General features: G+C 51.5%; 1 protein-coding gene and 1 non-coding gene across 4 annotated transcripts in view; both read right to left on the bottom strand.

Annotated features, from left to right (window-relative positions):
* Positions 1 to 9,178: 9,178 nt before the first annotated feature.
* ATG16L1 (autophagy related 16 like 1) overlaps positions 9,179 to 15,631 on the bottom strand; it is a 36,715-nt gene continuing 30,262 nt past the window's right edge. For all 3 annotated transcript variants that reach the window (XM_040450646.1, XM_040450644.1, XM_040450643.1), the window contains 6 exons: positions 14,653 to 14,773; positions 14,276 to 14,381; positions 12,157 to 12,306; positions 11,958 to 12,005; positions 11,506 to 11,607; positions 9,179 to 10,727 (listed from right to left, as the gene is read on the bottom strand). In XM_040450646.1, coding sequence (XP_040306580.1) covers positions 10,634 to 10,727; positions 11,506 to 11,607; positions 11,958 to 12,005; positions 12,157 to 12,306; positions 14,276 to 14,381; positions 14,653 to 14,773 — 621 coding nt within the window. In that variant the 3' untranslated portion in view covers positions 9,179 to 10,633. The remainder of the gene's footprint in view (positions 10,728 to 11,505; positions 11,608 to 11,957; positions 12,006 to 12,156; positions 12,307 to 14,275; positions 14,382 to 14,652; positions 14,774 to 15,631) is intronic.
* On the bottom strand, positions 15,304 to 15,528 carry LOC121014535 (small Cajal body-specific RNA 6). Its single transcript, XR_005783267.1, has one exon.

The following is a 15,631-nucleotide window of genomic DNA, read 5'->3' on the forward strand; positions in this document are numbered from 1 at the left end:
CGCGAGATCGTGACCTGGCTGAAGTCGGACGCTTAACCGACTGCGCCACCCAGGCGCCCCTCTTCACTTTTCTTTAAAGCTGCCACAGGGCCTTTGCGCTTAACTGTTTCCTGTTCTGGAACACTCCTCTCACAGAGAGCCGCTTCCTTTGGGTCTTTACTTCAATGTCACCCCATTCACCCCACAGCCTATAATGTACCAGCTCACCCAGAACTTGCAGTCTTCTCTGCATTATTTTTCTTGTCACTTATCACTGTCTCACATACAGGAGAAGCTGTGTGCCTTGTTTTCCTGTCTGTCCGCGACCCCATCGTTCCTGGAATGCATGCTCCAGGGGGGATAGAGATTTCCGACTACCTATCCCATCTCCAGCACTTAGAAGAGGGATCTCACTAGCCTTGAAGCAGCACATCGATGAGTCTCTGGATTGCAACAGTGTAATAGCTGGCAGAAACTTTTTAAATTTCTAAGGGGGAAAGCTTTTTTTTGTATTGTTTTTTTTTTAAACCAGAGGAATGCCAGCAGTAGCTGGCAAAAGGAATGACAGAATTAGAAAAACATCATTTGACAAACTCTGATTCCATTAGCCAGCCATGCCCTTTGATTTTCTGTATTTTAGTATGTATGTATGTGTGTATGTAATCTCTACAGTCATTGTGGAGCTCAAACTCACAACCCCTCACAACCCCTCAATCAAGAGTCACCTGTTCTTCTGAGCAAGCCAGGTGCCCCATATTTTCCGTTATTTCTGTTGCCTTGACATCTGGGGCTCTGCGGCCCCTGGAGACTGCTAGCCCTTTCCTAGAGACAGCCTTTCATACGCAAAGTAACCAATTCAGAGCCCACACACCTTGGAGGCCTCCTTTCCTCCCTGGTCAGGCTCTTACACTGAGCTACTACTGCCCTGCCCTAATTATCCCCAGACCAGGATTCAGACACTAGAGAGAGCCCATCACTAAAGAGCTGGAAGAAGTTATTCAAACTCTCCCAATCTTCAACCCACATATCTTGCCTCATCAGCTCTTTCCTGGGGAAACCACAGAGACTCTTGCCCATGTTTTCCCCTCCATCCCTCTGCCCCCTGACGGAATCTGGTGCTTCCCCATGTGGCCCCACGTGGCATGGGCTGTCCCCTCCTTTTGGGAACTGTAACAGATTATCTTTTCAGTGGCCGTTGTCTCCTGATCTGTTGGCCTTACCGTGGCTGAATGATAGTGAAAGTTACTATCAAATACTGATGAAATGATTGACTCAGACAATTATTCATTGGAGTCAAAGGCCTCGGGTGAAGAGGTGATGGGGAAATGGCTGCTCCTATAGCACCAAAGTGATGATGGCATTTGGATCCTGGGCTTATCACAAGGTGCAAGTCTCACAGTACTGGGGGGACCAGGCATGGTCCATGGTCAATCTCAGAATTGGCAATGATGCCAACCAGATGTCACATGTCACCTTGGGTTAACTGGAATCCATTAAGCCTTCAGACATCACTTCTAGTTTATAGAAATGCAGGGAAGAGAGGAATGAGCTAGATGGCACGAGAGAGTGACTAGATGAATGGAAAAGTGGCTGATGTCTTTTCCTGAGTCAATGACACAGAAAAGGGAGGTACTAGATCAAAAAACGTAAGGGACCCAACCTCCAGATGCAACGTGTGGTCCCAGACTGCATATCCCCAATCGGAAAAACCGGATCTACAGGACATTTTGGGTCTACTGGGAAAATCTGGATATGGTCTAGGTGGCAGGTAAGACGGAAATATCTGGAATAAGAAGGGAGAGCTAGTGACTGCACAAAGAAGATCATAGGATGGCATGCATAATATGATCACACCTTGCAAACACACACCTATGCACCTATGCAAACTTGTACCTATATGTGTATACACACATATGCATGTTTAATATGCAGAATCTGAAAGGATACGTATAAGGAACTAACAGTGGTCTCTGTGTGGTGGGTATGTCAGGTTTCACCCATTTTAAATTTTTTTTTTTTAACGTTTATTTATTTTTGAGACAGAGAGAGACAGAGCATGAACGGGGGAGGGGCAGAGAGAGAGGGAGACACAGAATCAGAAACAGGCTCCAGGCTCTGAGCCATCAGCCCAGAGCCTGACGCGGGGCTCGAACTCACGGACCGTGAGATCGTGACCTGGCTGAAGTCGGACGCTTAACCGACTGCGCCACCCAGGCGCCCCTGGTTTCACCTATTTTAAAAATTTTTTCTCCAAGAGTCATTTACTTCTCCCATAGCGGAATAGTTAAAATATAACATTGTCATAAATTTAAAAGAATCTCTGATTTTTTTTTTTCCCCTTAAAAACACACACATGGGGCGCCTGGGTGGCTTGGTCGGTTAAGTGTCCGACTTCGGCTCAGGTCATGATCTCGAAGTCTGTGAGTTCGAGCCCCGTGTCAGGCTCTCTGCTGACAGCTCAGAGCCTGGAGCCTGTTTCAGATTCTGTGTCTCCCTCCCTCTCTGCCCCTCCTCTGTTCATGCTCTGTCTCTGTCTCAAAAATAAATAAACGTAAAAAAAAAAAAAAATTAAAAAAAAACAACAAAAAAAACCACGCACATAAGAGAAAGGCAAATGACCAGGGTGCTTCTTTTAGCGTCTGCATCAGAAGGGCTGCCCTGAGCGGTGGCCGCAGCACCTGGGACCCGCCTGCAGCTGTGGGTGCTCTTGGGACGCCCGTTCTCTTAGCACCAGGCTGCTGGGAGGGTGCAGATTGGCAGACTTCAGTTGCTGACCTGCCGACGCCTGGCAGGTGGGAAAAACTGGGGGTGGGCCGGATACCAGGCCTCATTTTTTGGGAAATGGAGTCTCTGGTAGTCGTTCCCAGCCTCTGGTCTGTGATGAATTTTTCTCTGCTTGGCAGAAAAATGAGAAAAAGAAGGGCGCTGTTTTAAGTTTTGTCATGGAGCCAAATGCATTCAATGTAAATTATCCTAAGGTTATGAAGTTCTCAGCTTTTGGATATTAAAATGTCCTTTTTCTCTCTCTCTTTATTGAGGCATTCTTTACACACAAGTAAATCTGCCCATTAAAAAATTTTTTTTCTTAATTTTTATTCATTTTTGACGGACAGAGACAGTATGGGCTGAGGAAGGGCAGAGAGAGAGGGAGACACAGAATCTGAAGCAGGCTCCAGGCTCTGAGCTGTCAGCACAGAGCCCAATGCAGGGCTCGAACCCACAAACCATGAGATCATGACCTGAGCCAAACTTGGACGCTTAACCGACTGAGCCACCCAGTTGCCCCAAGTCTGCCCATTTTAAAGTGTGCCGTTTGAGGAGCTTAACTACCACTATGGTCAAGACAGAACATTGCCATCACCCCCAAAAGTTCCCTGGCCCCTATTTCAATCAACTTCTCCACCAACCTCCCCAGTCCCCGGCAACCACTGATCTGCCATGAGTTTTGCGTTTTCTGAAATCTATTAAGTTTAGAATGTAGGGAAAAGCTGGAATAATACAAGCGACACCCACACAGTCAACACTGGGCTTTGACAACGAACACTTCCCTGTGTGTGCTCCACCTGTCTATTGCTTGTTCCTTTGGAACCCTGTGAAAGTAAACTGCAGACATCATGACACTTTACTCATAAATGTTTCAGAATGCAGCTGCTAAGCGTAAGAACAAAATGTCCTCCTTCTTATAAAATAAAGATTAGAGTAGATGGTAGTTCAGAAAAAAAACATCCTTACTTGGCCCAAAGAAAAAGTTGTCAACCTTTCTCTAGTTATTTTGGAAACTGACTGCTCTTTGAACGCTCGCCGTCTGGGAACCACTGGCGACAGCAATGCCAGCTTCTCTGGAGTCGGCGTCCGGTGCCACGAAGCTACAAGCCCTGGGCTTCCCCTTCCCAGTACCAGACGCAGCACCAGGCTGGGGATGTTCAGCTTAAGAAGCTTATGGGCTTTGGGGCTAGGTTATCGTGTTAGGGTTTTACGAGGGCACATGTGCAAGGAACACTGGCATACTCCGCTAAACGTCAACTACAACATGAAAACCTTGTGTCCTCATTGCCTTGGTTTCACCGAAGCAGAGAGGACCCGAGAAGACTGGGGTCTACTGGATTTACGAAGACTGCCAGGGAATCAAGAGCTTTTAAAAGCCACCTTAATTCCAACATGCACCTCTTGGTCAACTGACCTAAAGAACAGACAGCTGTTCTAGGTCAGGCTGGCTTAGAGCATCTGAAACCATAAATGGAATCCTGTGGGTTTGGGCAGACACCTCGGAAAAGAACGTAGTCCAGGGGCACCTGGGTGGTTCAGTCGGTTGAACGTCCGACTCTTGGTTTTGGTTCAGGTCACGATCTCGTGGTTCGTCAGTTCAAGCCTTGCATCAGCCTCGGTGCTGACAGTGCGGAGCCTGCTTGGGATTCTCTCACCCCCTCTCTCCGCCCTCCCCTGCTTGCTCTCTCTCAAAATAAATTAAAAAAAAAAAAAAAGGATGTAGGCCACACTCCACCCCTAGCTTGGTTCTACTCTATATCCACAATAAGAAGTGGCTGAATGCTTCCAGGGATGGGGAAATCATTACCACCTTTCTTTCAAACTGTGTGTGATCCATGGGGAAATTGTTAGGAAGGATTCAGCTTCCCTTCCACCTCTCTTCATTGCTGCAAGTTAATCCAGTATCTTCTACGTGTGACTCTTTCATGATCAGGACACAGATGGTCATTCCTCATGGGCACTGAAACCCTCTCACCATGCCAGGGGCCCACCCTTACGCAGATTTCGAATGTCCGTGCTGAGGCGTCATGTAGGGAATGGTACCTGGCGCTCCAGGTTTCCATGTAAAGGAGACATGTGGTACAAACAGCCCCAGACTGGAGTCCTGGGCTCTGTGGCCTACGGATGGGTCCACTGCGACCTTGGGGAGGTAGCTGGGCCTCGGCCTGCCACCTACAGACTCCTGACTCGCAGAGTTGGGGAGATGCATCGAATGTGCAGGTGAGTCCTATAGAAGGCGAGTCCCGTGCAGAGTGGAGGCAGGGGGATCCTGGCCAACACTTCCCTTTGTCCTCTCCCACGAGAGGCCAATGACATGTGCCTCGGGGGCTTCTTCACCCTGACCACGCCACGTGGGTCCCAATACCAGAGGGTCCTTCAGGGGTCACGAAGCTGCCTCAACACAAGATTTTGGAGCCGACCACAAACTGAGCAGCTTCCTCGTGACGCGGATTGCACGGAGGAAGATGCCTTTCCGAGGGGAGTACTGTTATGGATTAAGTTTGTGTCCACCCCCCCACCCTGTGTGATGGGGCGCTGGGAGGTGATCAGGGTTGGATGAGGCCATGAGGGTGGGGCCCTGATCTGATAGGATTAGCATTCTTGTAAGAGACACCCACTCTCCACTCTGCAAGTGCAGCAGGAAGTCAGGCGAGCACGCGGTGCACGGCAGTGACCTGCAAGCTAAGGCTGCAGGATGGAACCCACCTTGTCGGTGCCTTGACCTCAGACTTCCCGCCTCCAGAAGTGGGAGAAAGGAGTATCTGTTGCCTGAGCTGTCTGAGCTGGTCTGTGGTGTTTCCTTAAAGCAACCTGAGCTAAGACAAGGGCGCACGCTTTTCTTCAGGTAGATCAACTGCTCTAGATCAAAAGAGTTTGGAAAAAAGACACAAACCTGGTTTCAAAAATGCCCCCTTTTTTGGTTGGAATTAGATAGGGGTGGTGGTTGTCCAGTGTGAATCTGCTTTAAAATGGCTCATTTTATGTGAGTTTCAATACATCTAAAAACAGTACACGTTTTGCACTGTGACCCCAAACCTACACCTACATGCACACAACAGCTTCTACACAACACTTCCACTTCCTCTGTGGTTTATTCCTAGATTTTAACTACTCTCCATCCCTCCTCCTCTCTTGTCCCTTTGGCCCCCCTTTGGGGGCTGTCTGGTTTGCTTTTTGCTGACTCAATCCTACTAAATAAAAACGTGACCAAGTGCCCACTGTGCCAAGCACTGCCTGGGGGTCCAGGATACGGCTGCTCCTGAGACTTTACTCACAGGCTCTTGGAACCATCTGGGCGTGTCCTCTAGGGATCAACACACTTCTGATTCCTGACCAGAAACCAGATTGTGTCCAGCCTGCGTGCTGCCTGGCCTGACTTACAAGCATAACTGTGGTTTCCTAAGTCTGTTTCTCTGGGAGAAGGAAGCCTAGAGCCCAAATTCACCTGCTCTCCTCTCCACATCTAGGGCCAGAGCAAATTCACAGAAGCCTGGCACACAGCGACATGCAGGGCTGCTTGCTCCCACGTGGGACACACGTACTGCCTCTATGAGCAAAGTCAACCAAATCCAGCATGCGGCATAGAAAGAAGTCTGCAACAGATACTGTCCTAGAATAAAAAAGACCGAAGAGGAGAACAGAATGTGGCCTTACTGTGGACAATTAATTCCCTTTCCTGTCCCCATGCGGCGCCCCACACTCAGGCAGATGCCTGTGCCATCTGCTCTGGCCAATGGGATGTGACAAAGGCGACCCAGGCAGAGTGACAAGTGCTTGCACACTGACGCATGCATGCTTGGTGCGTCATCCGTGTTCTCCTAGCTGCCCGCCAGACGTGAGGCCACCCTCTACTATTCATCCTCAACTGGGCCAGCCCAGCCCTCTCACAGAATCGGAAGAAATAATGGTTGCTTCACACCATTACTTTTTAAGGTAGTTTGTTATGCAGTGAAAGCCAACTGGATCCTGATCCAAACAAGCCAATCATAAGAAAGCCATTGTTGAAACAATCAGGAAAATTCGAATATACATTGGATAGTCAGGGACATGGAGTTCCCGTTAATTCTACGAGGTGTAACTTACAGCACAGTGTCCTGGTTAGCTTGGGACGATGCATGCTGATTTATGGGGAAAATGACATGCTTTAAGTTTGCTGTCAAATATTCCGGCAAAGCTGCGGGGGGGGGGGGGGGGGGGAAACGGGGCCGGGCAAGGGGAGGGGCACCGGGACTTCTTCTAGCCTCATCAGGTTCTGGATCCACCCGGATGTGGGTGTCTTCACTGTGCCCTGTGCCAGTCAGTCAGGGCTAGATGAGGGCCGCATAGCCCTGGGCAGAATTGAGAGAGAAGGGGAGTGTTCGAGGAGCACAGCCCAGCTAGAGCACAAACCGTATGGAAAAAGTATCTGGAAGGAAGACAGGGAGGGGTTGGGAGGCACAGACAGAAACCAGTAGGGCTGTGCTATGAAAGCCAGAGCTTCCTGAGGTACGAAAATCAAATTTTGCCGAGATAAAGCAGGTTAAAAATAATTTTTTTGATCAGAGACCAATGTTACTGGATCACACCCATTTCTCTCCATTTTCTAACAAATGGGTACATTTCACTTAACTCAAGATTTCCAAAGTTTATTATTGGCTTGCAAATTTGGGATTTCTACCGAGTGGGAATTACAGTAGGGCACAAGAGGAGAGATGTAGTGGAGTAAAGGCATCAACCAACTCGGCCAGCCTGGGGCCGAGCCCGCGGGCCTGGAGGAGCAGGCAGGTTGCAGGCAATGGCGCCCACTAGGGGTCAGGACCCTAGAACGCCTTCTTGCCAAGCTGTGAAACGCCCCGACTTGTGACACGGGATGCGGTTGGGAGATCACAGAATCTGAGAGCCACAGGCTCCTGATGACCACCCAAGATCTCGCAGAAATCCAGAAACGTTTGTGGTTTCGTGTGTGGGGCGTTTCATCATGGCTGCTCTCTCTCCCGGTGGCCACAAGTGTGAGGAGTTTCAAGTGCACCTTTCAAAACGTCCAGTTCTCTAAGAGCACGGTCGTGCTATGCATGTGAAGACCCTGGTACACTCAGCAATGTGGAACTTCCCAAGCAGCTCACCCCTGGGGGCAGGCAGGCCCCTCCCAGCTGAGAGCAGCTTCGCCCACTTACGCCAGCATCCATACAAAACCTGTGAGCCACGACGTGAAAGGTGAAAGACGCAGAGGGGCTTTGCAAGATTTCTAGGACAAAGACTAGCGTGTACACAGTATGTGCTTTACGAGTTAAGGCACCGAGCTTGATTTATCACACTATTTGGGGAAACGACCTACGGAACAGAAGTTCATCTAAAAAATATGTCAAAACAATCAACTTCTGAGATATGTTAATGTCCGGATCAAAGCCGACACCGCTTCCACAGGAGCGTACCAGCTCCGACCACCCAGACTCAACTGGGAAACGGGAAAACTGCGCCCACCCCACACCCCTGCCAGCAGAAGCCGCAGCAGTGGGGCAGGGCCCCAGATCTGACAGACGGGAGCATCAGGACTGTGAACTGGGTACAAATCCTATTCCACTGCAGTGGGTGCCCGCACACTGAACAGCTCAGCCCTGGCAGTCAAGGGACCCGAAGAGAGCTTCACGGTGTGGACGGACCTCAAACTGAAGCATCTCTGTTCAAAGTAGAGAGCAGCCAAGCTTCCCTGCAAGTTCAAAGAAAACAGGATAACCGGAGGCTACTGCAATGCTTACTTGAGGCCTCTTCTGAGAATGACTCACCTCCTTGAAAGTGAGTACAAAGAGCTACAAAGGGCTCTCTCAGCTCTTTGGAGGCTGCTGGCTGCCTCTGAGACTTCAGATCGTGACGGAATCCCAAGCCCAGCTGCTGGGCTAAATGGACTTTGGCAGGCCCCTCAGTAAATGCAGCGGTAAGCAGACCGGACAGCAGTCTCTCAGGGAGGGTTCCAGAACGTCAGGACTCGTCCTAGCACTAGGCTGCTTGCTAGAGACCAGAGTGCCCACGAACAAATCACTCCTCTGTGAGGTAACTCATGCCCCTTCAGCAAAGAAGAGGCCAGAGACCAACAGGAGACAGGTATAGCTCGTCGCCAATCCTACAGGCAAGGTCTCCGGTGAGGAACTTGGAGGCTCACATCTGCCACAGCACTGAGCTGACGGCGGGAGTTTCGTCGGCGCGCTGGGCTCTCGGAAGGACAGATGCCCAGATGCAGGAGACCTTTTGTCGGGTTAAGACTCACATGTGACGTGAAACCGGAATGCTGATTTTCAGGCAGTGGCAATTTGGGCTTAAATGCTGAATGACAAGGAGAGATTCCAGAAGAACACTAGCTGTTATTTACAAATGAACAAACACCAGGAAAAGAGATAAAAGAAACAGCTTTTTCTCTTAAGGACAGAAGAGAATAAAATAACCACCAAGAGACACAGAGTTTGAAAAGTATAGAACAGATTTCTTTTTTTATTTACAATCAAGTTCTGTTGGGCAACATAATTAAATAAATAACAGCTGCGCCCTGGCCTATGAATTCCACCTCCCCTTGAGCTCTTGGAGCAAGCTGAAATGGGGGGAGGAGGGCCGGGGAAAGAGGGAGGACGGCGGCGGCCCCCTCCTCACCCAGCTCCAGCTCTCGTCACCCACAGCTGTCCAGAGAACAAGTGCAGAAGGAAAAATATAAAGTGCAAATTAAAAGGTGATAGAAGTATTGGTGTTTCAGTCACTCAAAAACTAAAATGATATACACAGGTAAAATAGTAAGGATAAATGTGTAAAAAAAAAAACAAACGAACAAACAAACAAAAAAGAAAGCCACAGGCCAGTTGCCCCCGGCCTTGCTCATAACTCCTGAAACCTAAAGATGACATTCCCATGCTTCTTGGAATGGGCTTCTCGCACTAAAGCACCGAGGGGCTATTGCACGTAGGCTTGGCAAAAGGGCAGTGACCTGGAACTACCGGCTCCAGGCGAATACATTCGAGGCCTCCAATCCCTCGTCACCCGCGGGTAGAAGCGAGGCACCCCTGGAAGGTGGCGTGCACCCACTTTCTGGGAGTCTACAGACGGACACAGGAATACACTCTGCCCCTGCAGCACACTTTCCTGGAAGAAGGTTTGCACCCTTCCTCTCCCGCCTCCAAAAAGTATTTTTTAACCAAGTTGGGATTTCTCTCCTGACTGAGAAATTAGTATATAGTACTGTTGGGGAGAAAGGACGCCCGAAGCTTTGAAGAACAGAGGCTTTCTAAGAACAGTTTGGGAGAGCTAAGGAAATTCCAACAGTAATCAGATGAGATCAGAGTGAGAGCCTCGTAATAATGACACAGACCAACGGGGAGGGACCACAGTCCTGTCTCCTCAGAAATCAGGGCAGCCCCCGCAGCTGAGGACAGGGGTAATCCTGTTTGGGTTTCTGTTAATCCAATGATTAAAGCGAGTTCACCAGGAAAATGACCCCAGGGTGACAGGACATGCATTCGGCCAGAACCAACCGTAGAAGGTCGGGAGAAAGCCTGGAGGGAGAACCGACCCCAGGTGTGTGGGGTGTTCCCGGCACTGCCGGCCTGCGAGGAAACCGGTAGGTGTCCCCGCTCTCCCCACTGAGGTATGGAAGATCAGAGCCAGTAGTGTTTCCCACCGAATCAGGGCAAGAACTCGCACCTCTGCTAAGTGACTACAGGGTCAGGTTCTTGCACTGTTATTCCTTCAGGCCGTAGAGACCTCAGCCCAAATCCTCGGAAATCCCGTGCAAAGGAAGCCACTGCGCCACGTGGCTCGGGCTCTCCACTGGCGGTCAAAGCTACACCCAACACACCCCCCACCAGGACAGAGCTGCGGGAGCCTGCGTGCGTCTCCAGCTTCGGCTCTGCTCTCTCTCGAGGAGGTGCCGTCAATATTCTGACCACAGCACAGCTTTGCTTCCTTTGTCCACACTGACCACGTGGGAGCCGGAGGGGGACCACGCCACTGCATTGATGGACGAGCTTCAAAGGGAGAGGTCGGAACATGTGTGAGATCTCGGTGAACTGAACACTAGGTCCCCTTCGCGTTCAGGGAGCAAGGCCTTTTCCAGGGCCTGGTTTACTTGGCAGTATTGCTCCCACTCACAGGCAGGCCCTTACTAACGTGCCAAAAACCCCGAAGGAACCCTGCGTTGTATTTTCGGAAGCGGTTTAGGAACGAAAGGAGCCAGGCCTTATCAAGGCTACTACCCCAAGGGGACAGCTCGTACCCTCAGACGAGAGCCTCGGGGGGCTGAGGGGCGGGCAGTGGCCACTGCTCTTGGGGGCGGAGAGAGGTGGTGACGGAGGAAAGCCCGGTGTCTCACTAGCAGTGAGCTTGGGTGGAGAACAAAGCTAAGACCTAAAGGAGGCCGGGGGAAGACTGAAAAATAGCACGCGAAAATCAGTGTTTACAAGCAGTCAGTTTCCTGTGCAAAGGGGCTGAGAAGGGAGGAGAGGCGGAGAGGAGGGGCCAGTTAATGAGGAAGGCAGACTGTCGCCCCAACCTCTCTCCGGCAGCCACTACTCGAATGGCTCTAACTGAAACAGCCCGTGACACCAATAAGCAGAACGCCGCCCTCCGCTGTACTGCACAAATGGCCCCAGCTTCTCTCCACCGACCCAGCTCACGGCAGAGCAAGTGAGCGCACGCTGCCCTCACAGGGCTGACTCAGGTCCGTGCCCGAAGAGGAAAGGACCCCTGGGTCACAGGTCACAGGACCTGCTTACGACCGCAGGGGGTTAAGAGGGTTCACCTTACCCATGCTGCTTTGAAAGGACCTTCTCCACTTTCCCCGAGAGCACGCTCCAGACGTAGAGGGAGCCCTCAGCCGAGCCCGCTGCCACGTAACCACCGTCAGGGCTGGAGAACACGGAAGACCAGATAAGGTGTCAACCGCCCACCCCCGATTCAGCGTCCTGCGGGAGAAGCGCCACACAGGCAGAGCCTGAGCTAGGCAAAGGGGCTGCCCTTCTCCAGACAGCCTGCCCGGCGCTGTCCCGGGGAGTCGCCCACCCTCCCCAGAAGCCTTCAAACAGTTCTTAGGACACCAGAAAGGAAGGAGATGGTGATAATGACCCCTAGTGATGAGCTTACATACAGGTCACTCTTAGACACTCCCTCAGGGTGAGAGGGTGTGCAAAGGCCCCCTGGGGATGCACTGGGTTGGGGGGTGGGACGAGGGTCGAGGCGGGAGGAGCGCCACCACTCACCTGAACACAACTCTGGTCCAATCAGAGCCGCACTTGAACCCAGGGGCGCTGCAACCAACAAAGCACTGTTACCCCAAGAGCTCACCGCACTCAGGACTTATGAGCAGGGCCAGGGCCTCTGGTGTTCACGTGGGCCCCCCCCCCCCCCCCAGGAAACTGGCAAGATTCAAATGCAACCCAAACCAACGGGTCCAGTTACCTAAACGTCTGTCTGACGGCGTTTACTCGAAGATCGATGATTTTTAGAAGATCATCGCGAGAGCAGCTGAGGAGTTCGGTTCTCTCCGGGTTTAAGTCCAGGGCAGTGACCTTGCCCAGCAGCTCCATCTCCCGGACGATGCTCTCCGATCTACAAAAGGGAAGGGAAGTCTGAGAAAACGGGACACAGAAGTGTCAGAACTTGCCCATTTTCACCAGGATGCCGTGCTCCACGGAGAAGTGGGGAGAAGATAATGACTGGACCACGGTACTCTTCAAGGACAGCGAATATGTTCCAACCTTATAGAAATCGCCTCAGTGGCTGCTTTTGTTATTTTTTCTGTTCGTAAATTCTACAGTAATATTTTAAGTACCAGAACTCTGAATCTGGGAAGAACTCGTTTCCTTGCTCATTTGGGGGATGATGTGAGTGCCAATCAGAGCTCCGGACCGGCACAAACCGAGCAGGGCTATCATGTGTTTAAGGCTCTTTCAGTGATAACACTTTGCCGAACCCAAGGGCTCAAAAACTTGCTCTGGTGGGTCCAGGATGCTGTACTGTGCGTGGATGCATGTGTGGCCTCTCACGGGCTCCCTGCCTTACAAAGTTCGGCTCCGGGACCCCCAAGTCCGGCTGCGTGATTCCAGGTGTGGAGCTGGACTCCAGGGCTGTGAACGGCAATCCTGCAAGGCCCTGTCGGGTGATACAGCCAAAGGAGGTGTGGACCCTTCTGTAGTCACTTTGGCGTAAGCTTTCAATGAAATGATGTCCTACCCCAAACCCACGCTAAGTAACAGTGTTGATCTCATCGTCGCTAAACATGTGGCTGGAGGCAAGCCGATGCCCTTCCCTGCACCTCAGGGTCTGTCTTCACCTGTCCAATCAACGGGTGGACCAGGAGATTCCCGATACCCAGTTCGACACTAACACGCCATGTTTCAGGTTCAAAGAGGCTAACCAGGGGTATGAATACAACTTGGAAGGGCTGCCCAGGAGGTGCCAGCTTCACACCAGGCCTTCCTAAGCATCATCTAGAAGCACAGGCTCCTCGTCCCCACCCTCCACAACTGTCCTGCATTCACTGGGACCAGTAGCGACCTCCCTCCTAACCTACCGGCCTCGTCCCACTGGACTCCCCTCGCCCTCAGACTCCTCTGCTCCCCCACCCATGGCCCAACAACAGGACCCTCTGGCTCCCTCCCCATCTGTGACCACCCTGCCTCGGTGGCTCCCTAAAACGCGGTCTCCTGTTTCACGGGCCACCGCTGAGTAACTCTGTCCTCATGTCTTTGGAGTCCTCCCGCGAGGACTCGTTTCCCAAAAATTCTGCTTCGGTTTACCCAAATGTCCCTTGGAAAGCACAAACGTCATGTCCTTATCTGAACACAGCATCTGTCGATTGTTCCCCGCGTGGCTTCAACTCTCCCCTTCCTCACCCCCCAAATGCAGATTCTCCCTCAAATCCACTCCCCCGCCTGCCTCCCACACTGCTGGAGGAGGTCCCCGTTCCCAGGACACCGTCCAGACAGCACTAGCACCGTCTGCTCACTCGTGCGCATGAGGAGCAGTCCTCCCTTAAACACCCGATGGCTCAGAGGGTCAAGTCATTTACAAACACTGATCTGCTCCCAACCTACCACCTGCTGGTCCTGTCTGCCCACAGCCCGATCTGCCGTCTCAGCCACACCAGGCCGTCCCGCTGTCCTGTCTGGAGAGTCTGTCAGTGAGCTTTTCTGCCATGTGACGCCTGCTCACTGCTCCAGACTCATCCTGACTGGTGTTTTCTCACATCCTTGGGACAGAGGTGCCCAGCTCTACTTCAGAACACTGCAGGCTTGCGTGTCAGCTTTAAACCACCTAGCTGTCCGTCTTCGCTTGCGCGGCAGTTGGTAAAGGGCCCAGTGAGTGCACAGGGCACGCTCGTAAGTGACCGCTGAACGCAACGGTCTGCCTCACGGTAAAGAATTATGGAACTATTACGGTAAGTGTGCACTCGGAGCTCATTTCTGCCACTTCCAGGGACTTTAAAAAACACAACCCAGACACAAAACATCACCAGAGTTCCACCACAGACAGACCCTCCCCTCAGCCGCCTCCACCGAGCTCTCAGGTTTTATACCGGATGTCCCAGAAACGAATTTTCTTGTCGAAGTGTCCACTCATCACACACTGCTCTGTGCAGACGATATCGTTGCAGCTGGATCCTGCAAACACGGTCTTTATGCCTGTAGGAAAACCATACGTTAGTGATCAGGCAGCGGCCCCTCGGTGGCCGTGCGCATAGCAGCGCTGCCCTCTCGCCCCAGCTAGCCAGAGCTCCTCATTTAAACAAAATCTCAAACGTGAAAAGCTGTCACTACCTCAATGCCACTCTGAGTATGAAACCGGACTTGCAATTCAAACTGTATCACACTAAACGCAGGCTTTCGGGTGGAAATAAACACCTCGCGGTTAACGTCTAATCGTACATATATTCAGAGAGACTGATTTCCTCACAGACTTTGCTGCGGAGATCCCAGAGCTTGAGGGTCCGGTCATGACTTCCGGAAACAATGCGCGCGTTGTCCAGCAGGAACTTGGCAGACAGCACTTTGCCACTGTGTCCTGTGAGCGTGTGCTAGGGGAGAGAACACAGCAGGGGTGAGCCTTGGGGGACACACGCACCACGTCGGGAGAGCCAGCTTCTCAAAACACACAGAGATCTGGTCAGGAAGACTCAGACCAAAGGATACGTCATGGAGTGCGGCAAAACATCCAGAAAGTCCATCTTTCGGTGCTGCCCAGGGGTGAGGTATCCAGAGGAAGAGGAGAAATCTCCCAGCACATTCCAAGACAAAACAAAAGCAGCACAAACGTCACACGCCTCCATCTTCAAAACAATGGGACACGCAGCTGGAGTACCGTTTTGACATAAGCCCTGGGACAGATGCCACGAGTCCGCAGTACTCTCGACTCTCGTAGCTTTTCTGTAAAGCTGGCTTATATCAAATTACAAAATTCTAAAAGCCTGGGTTTTACCCAGTGCCTCTGAAAGTCCAGACCCTATTTAAAGTCAGGACAGGTTCCCTGCAGGCATAATTTACAAAAGGAAACATCAGGACTCTTTAAATAAACAATTAAAACCCCTGGGGGGTTTTTTCAATCAGAGGTCTCAGCTTGAAAAGTCAGCTGGGAACCACAGACACCAGTACTCCCGACAATCAAACCCCTTTGTGGCTGGCTGTCGGGTGCCGGCCACGCAGCCCAGAACTGAGGCCTCACCTAGGGCCAGCAGCCCCCCTGCCCATCACAGCACTATCGGAGCCCCACGGGAGGCCAAGGGTTAGGGGAGGGGAGCCGGGGAGTCTGACTGCTCACGACTCATCGGTGACCTCTTTTCAGTGTGGGCCAACATGCTTATGTGTGCAAACTGTCAAAGGCTCACTGGGTATTCGTTGTTTTGTTTTTTTTTTCTAACCATCTAACTAATAAAGAA

This window comes from Herpailurus yagouaroundi, unplaced genomic scaffold (assembly GCF_014898765.1).
Source record: "Herpailurus yagouaroundi ecotype Mexico unplaced genomic scaffold, PumYag 202, whole genome shotgun sequence".
Lineage (NCBI taxonomy): Eukaryota > Metazoa > Chordata > Mammalia > Carnivora > Felidae > Herpailurus > Herpailurus yagouaroundi.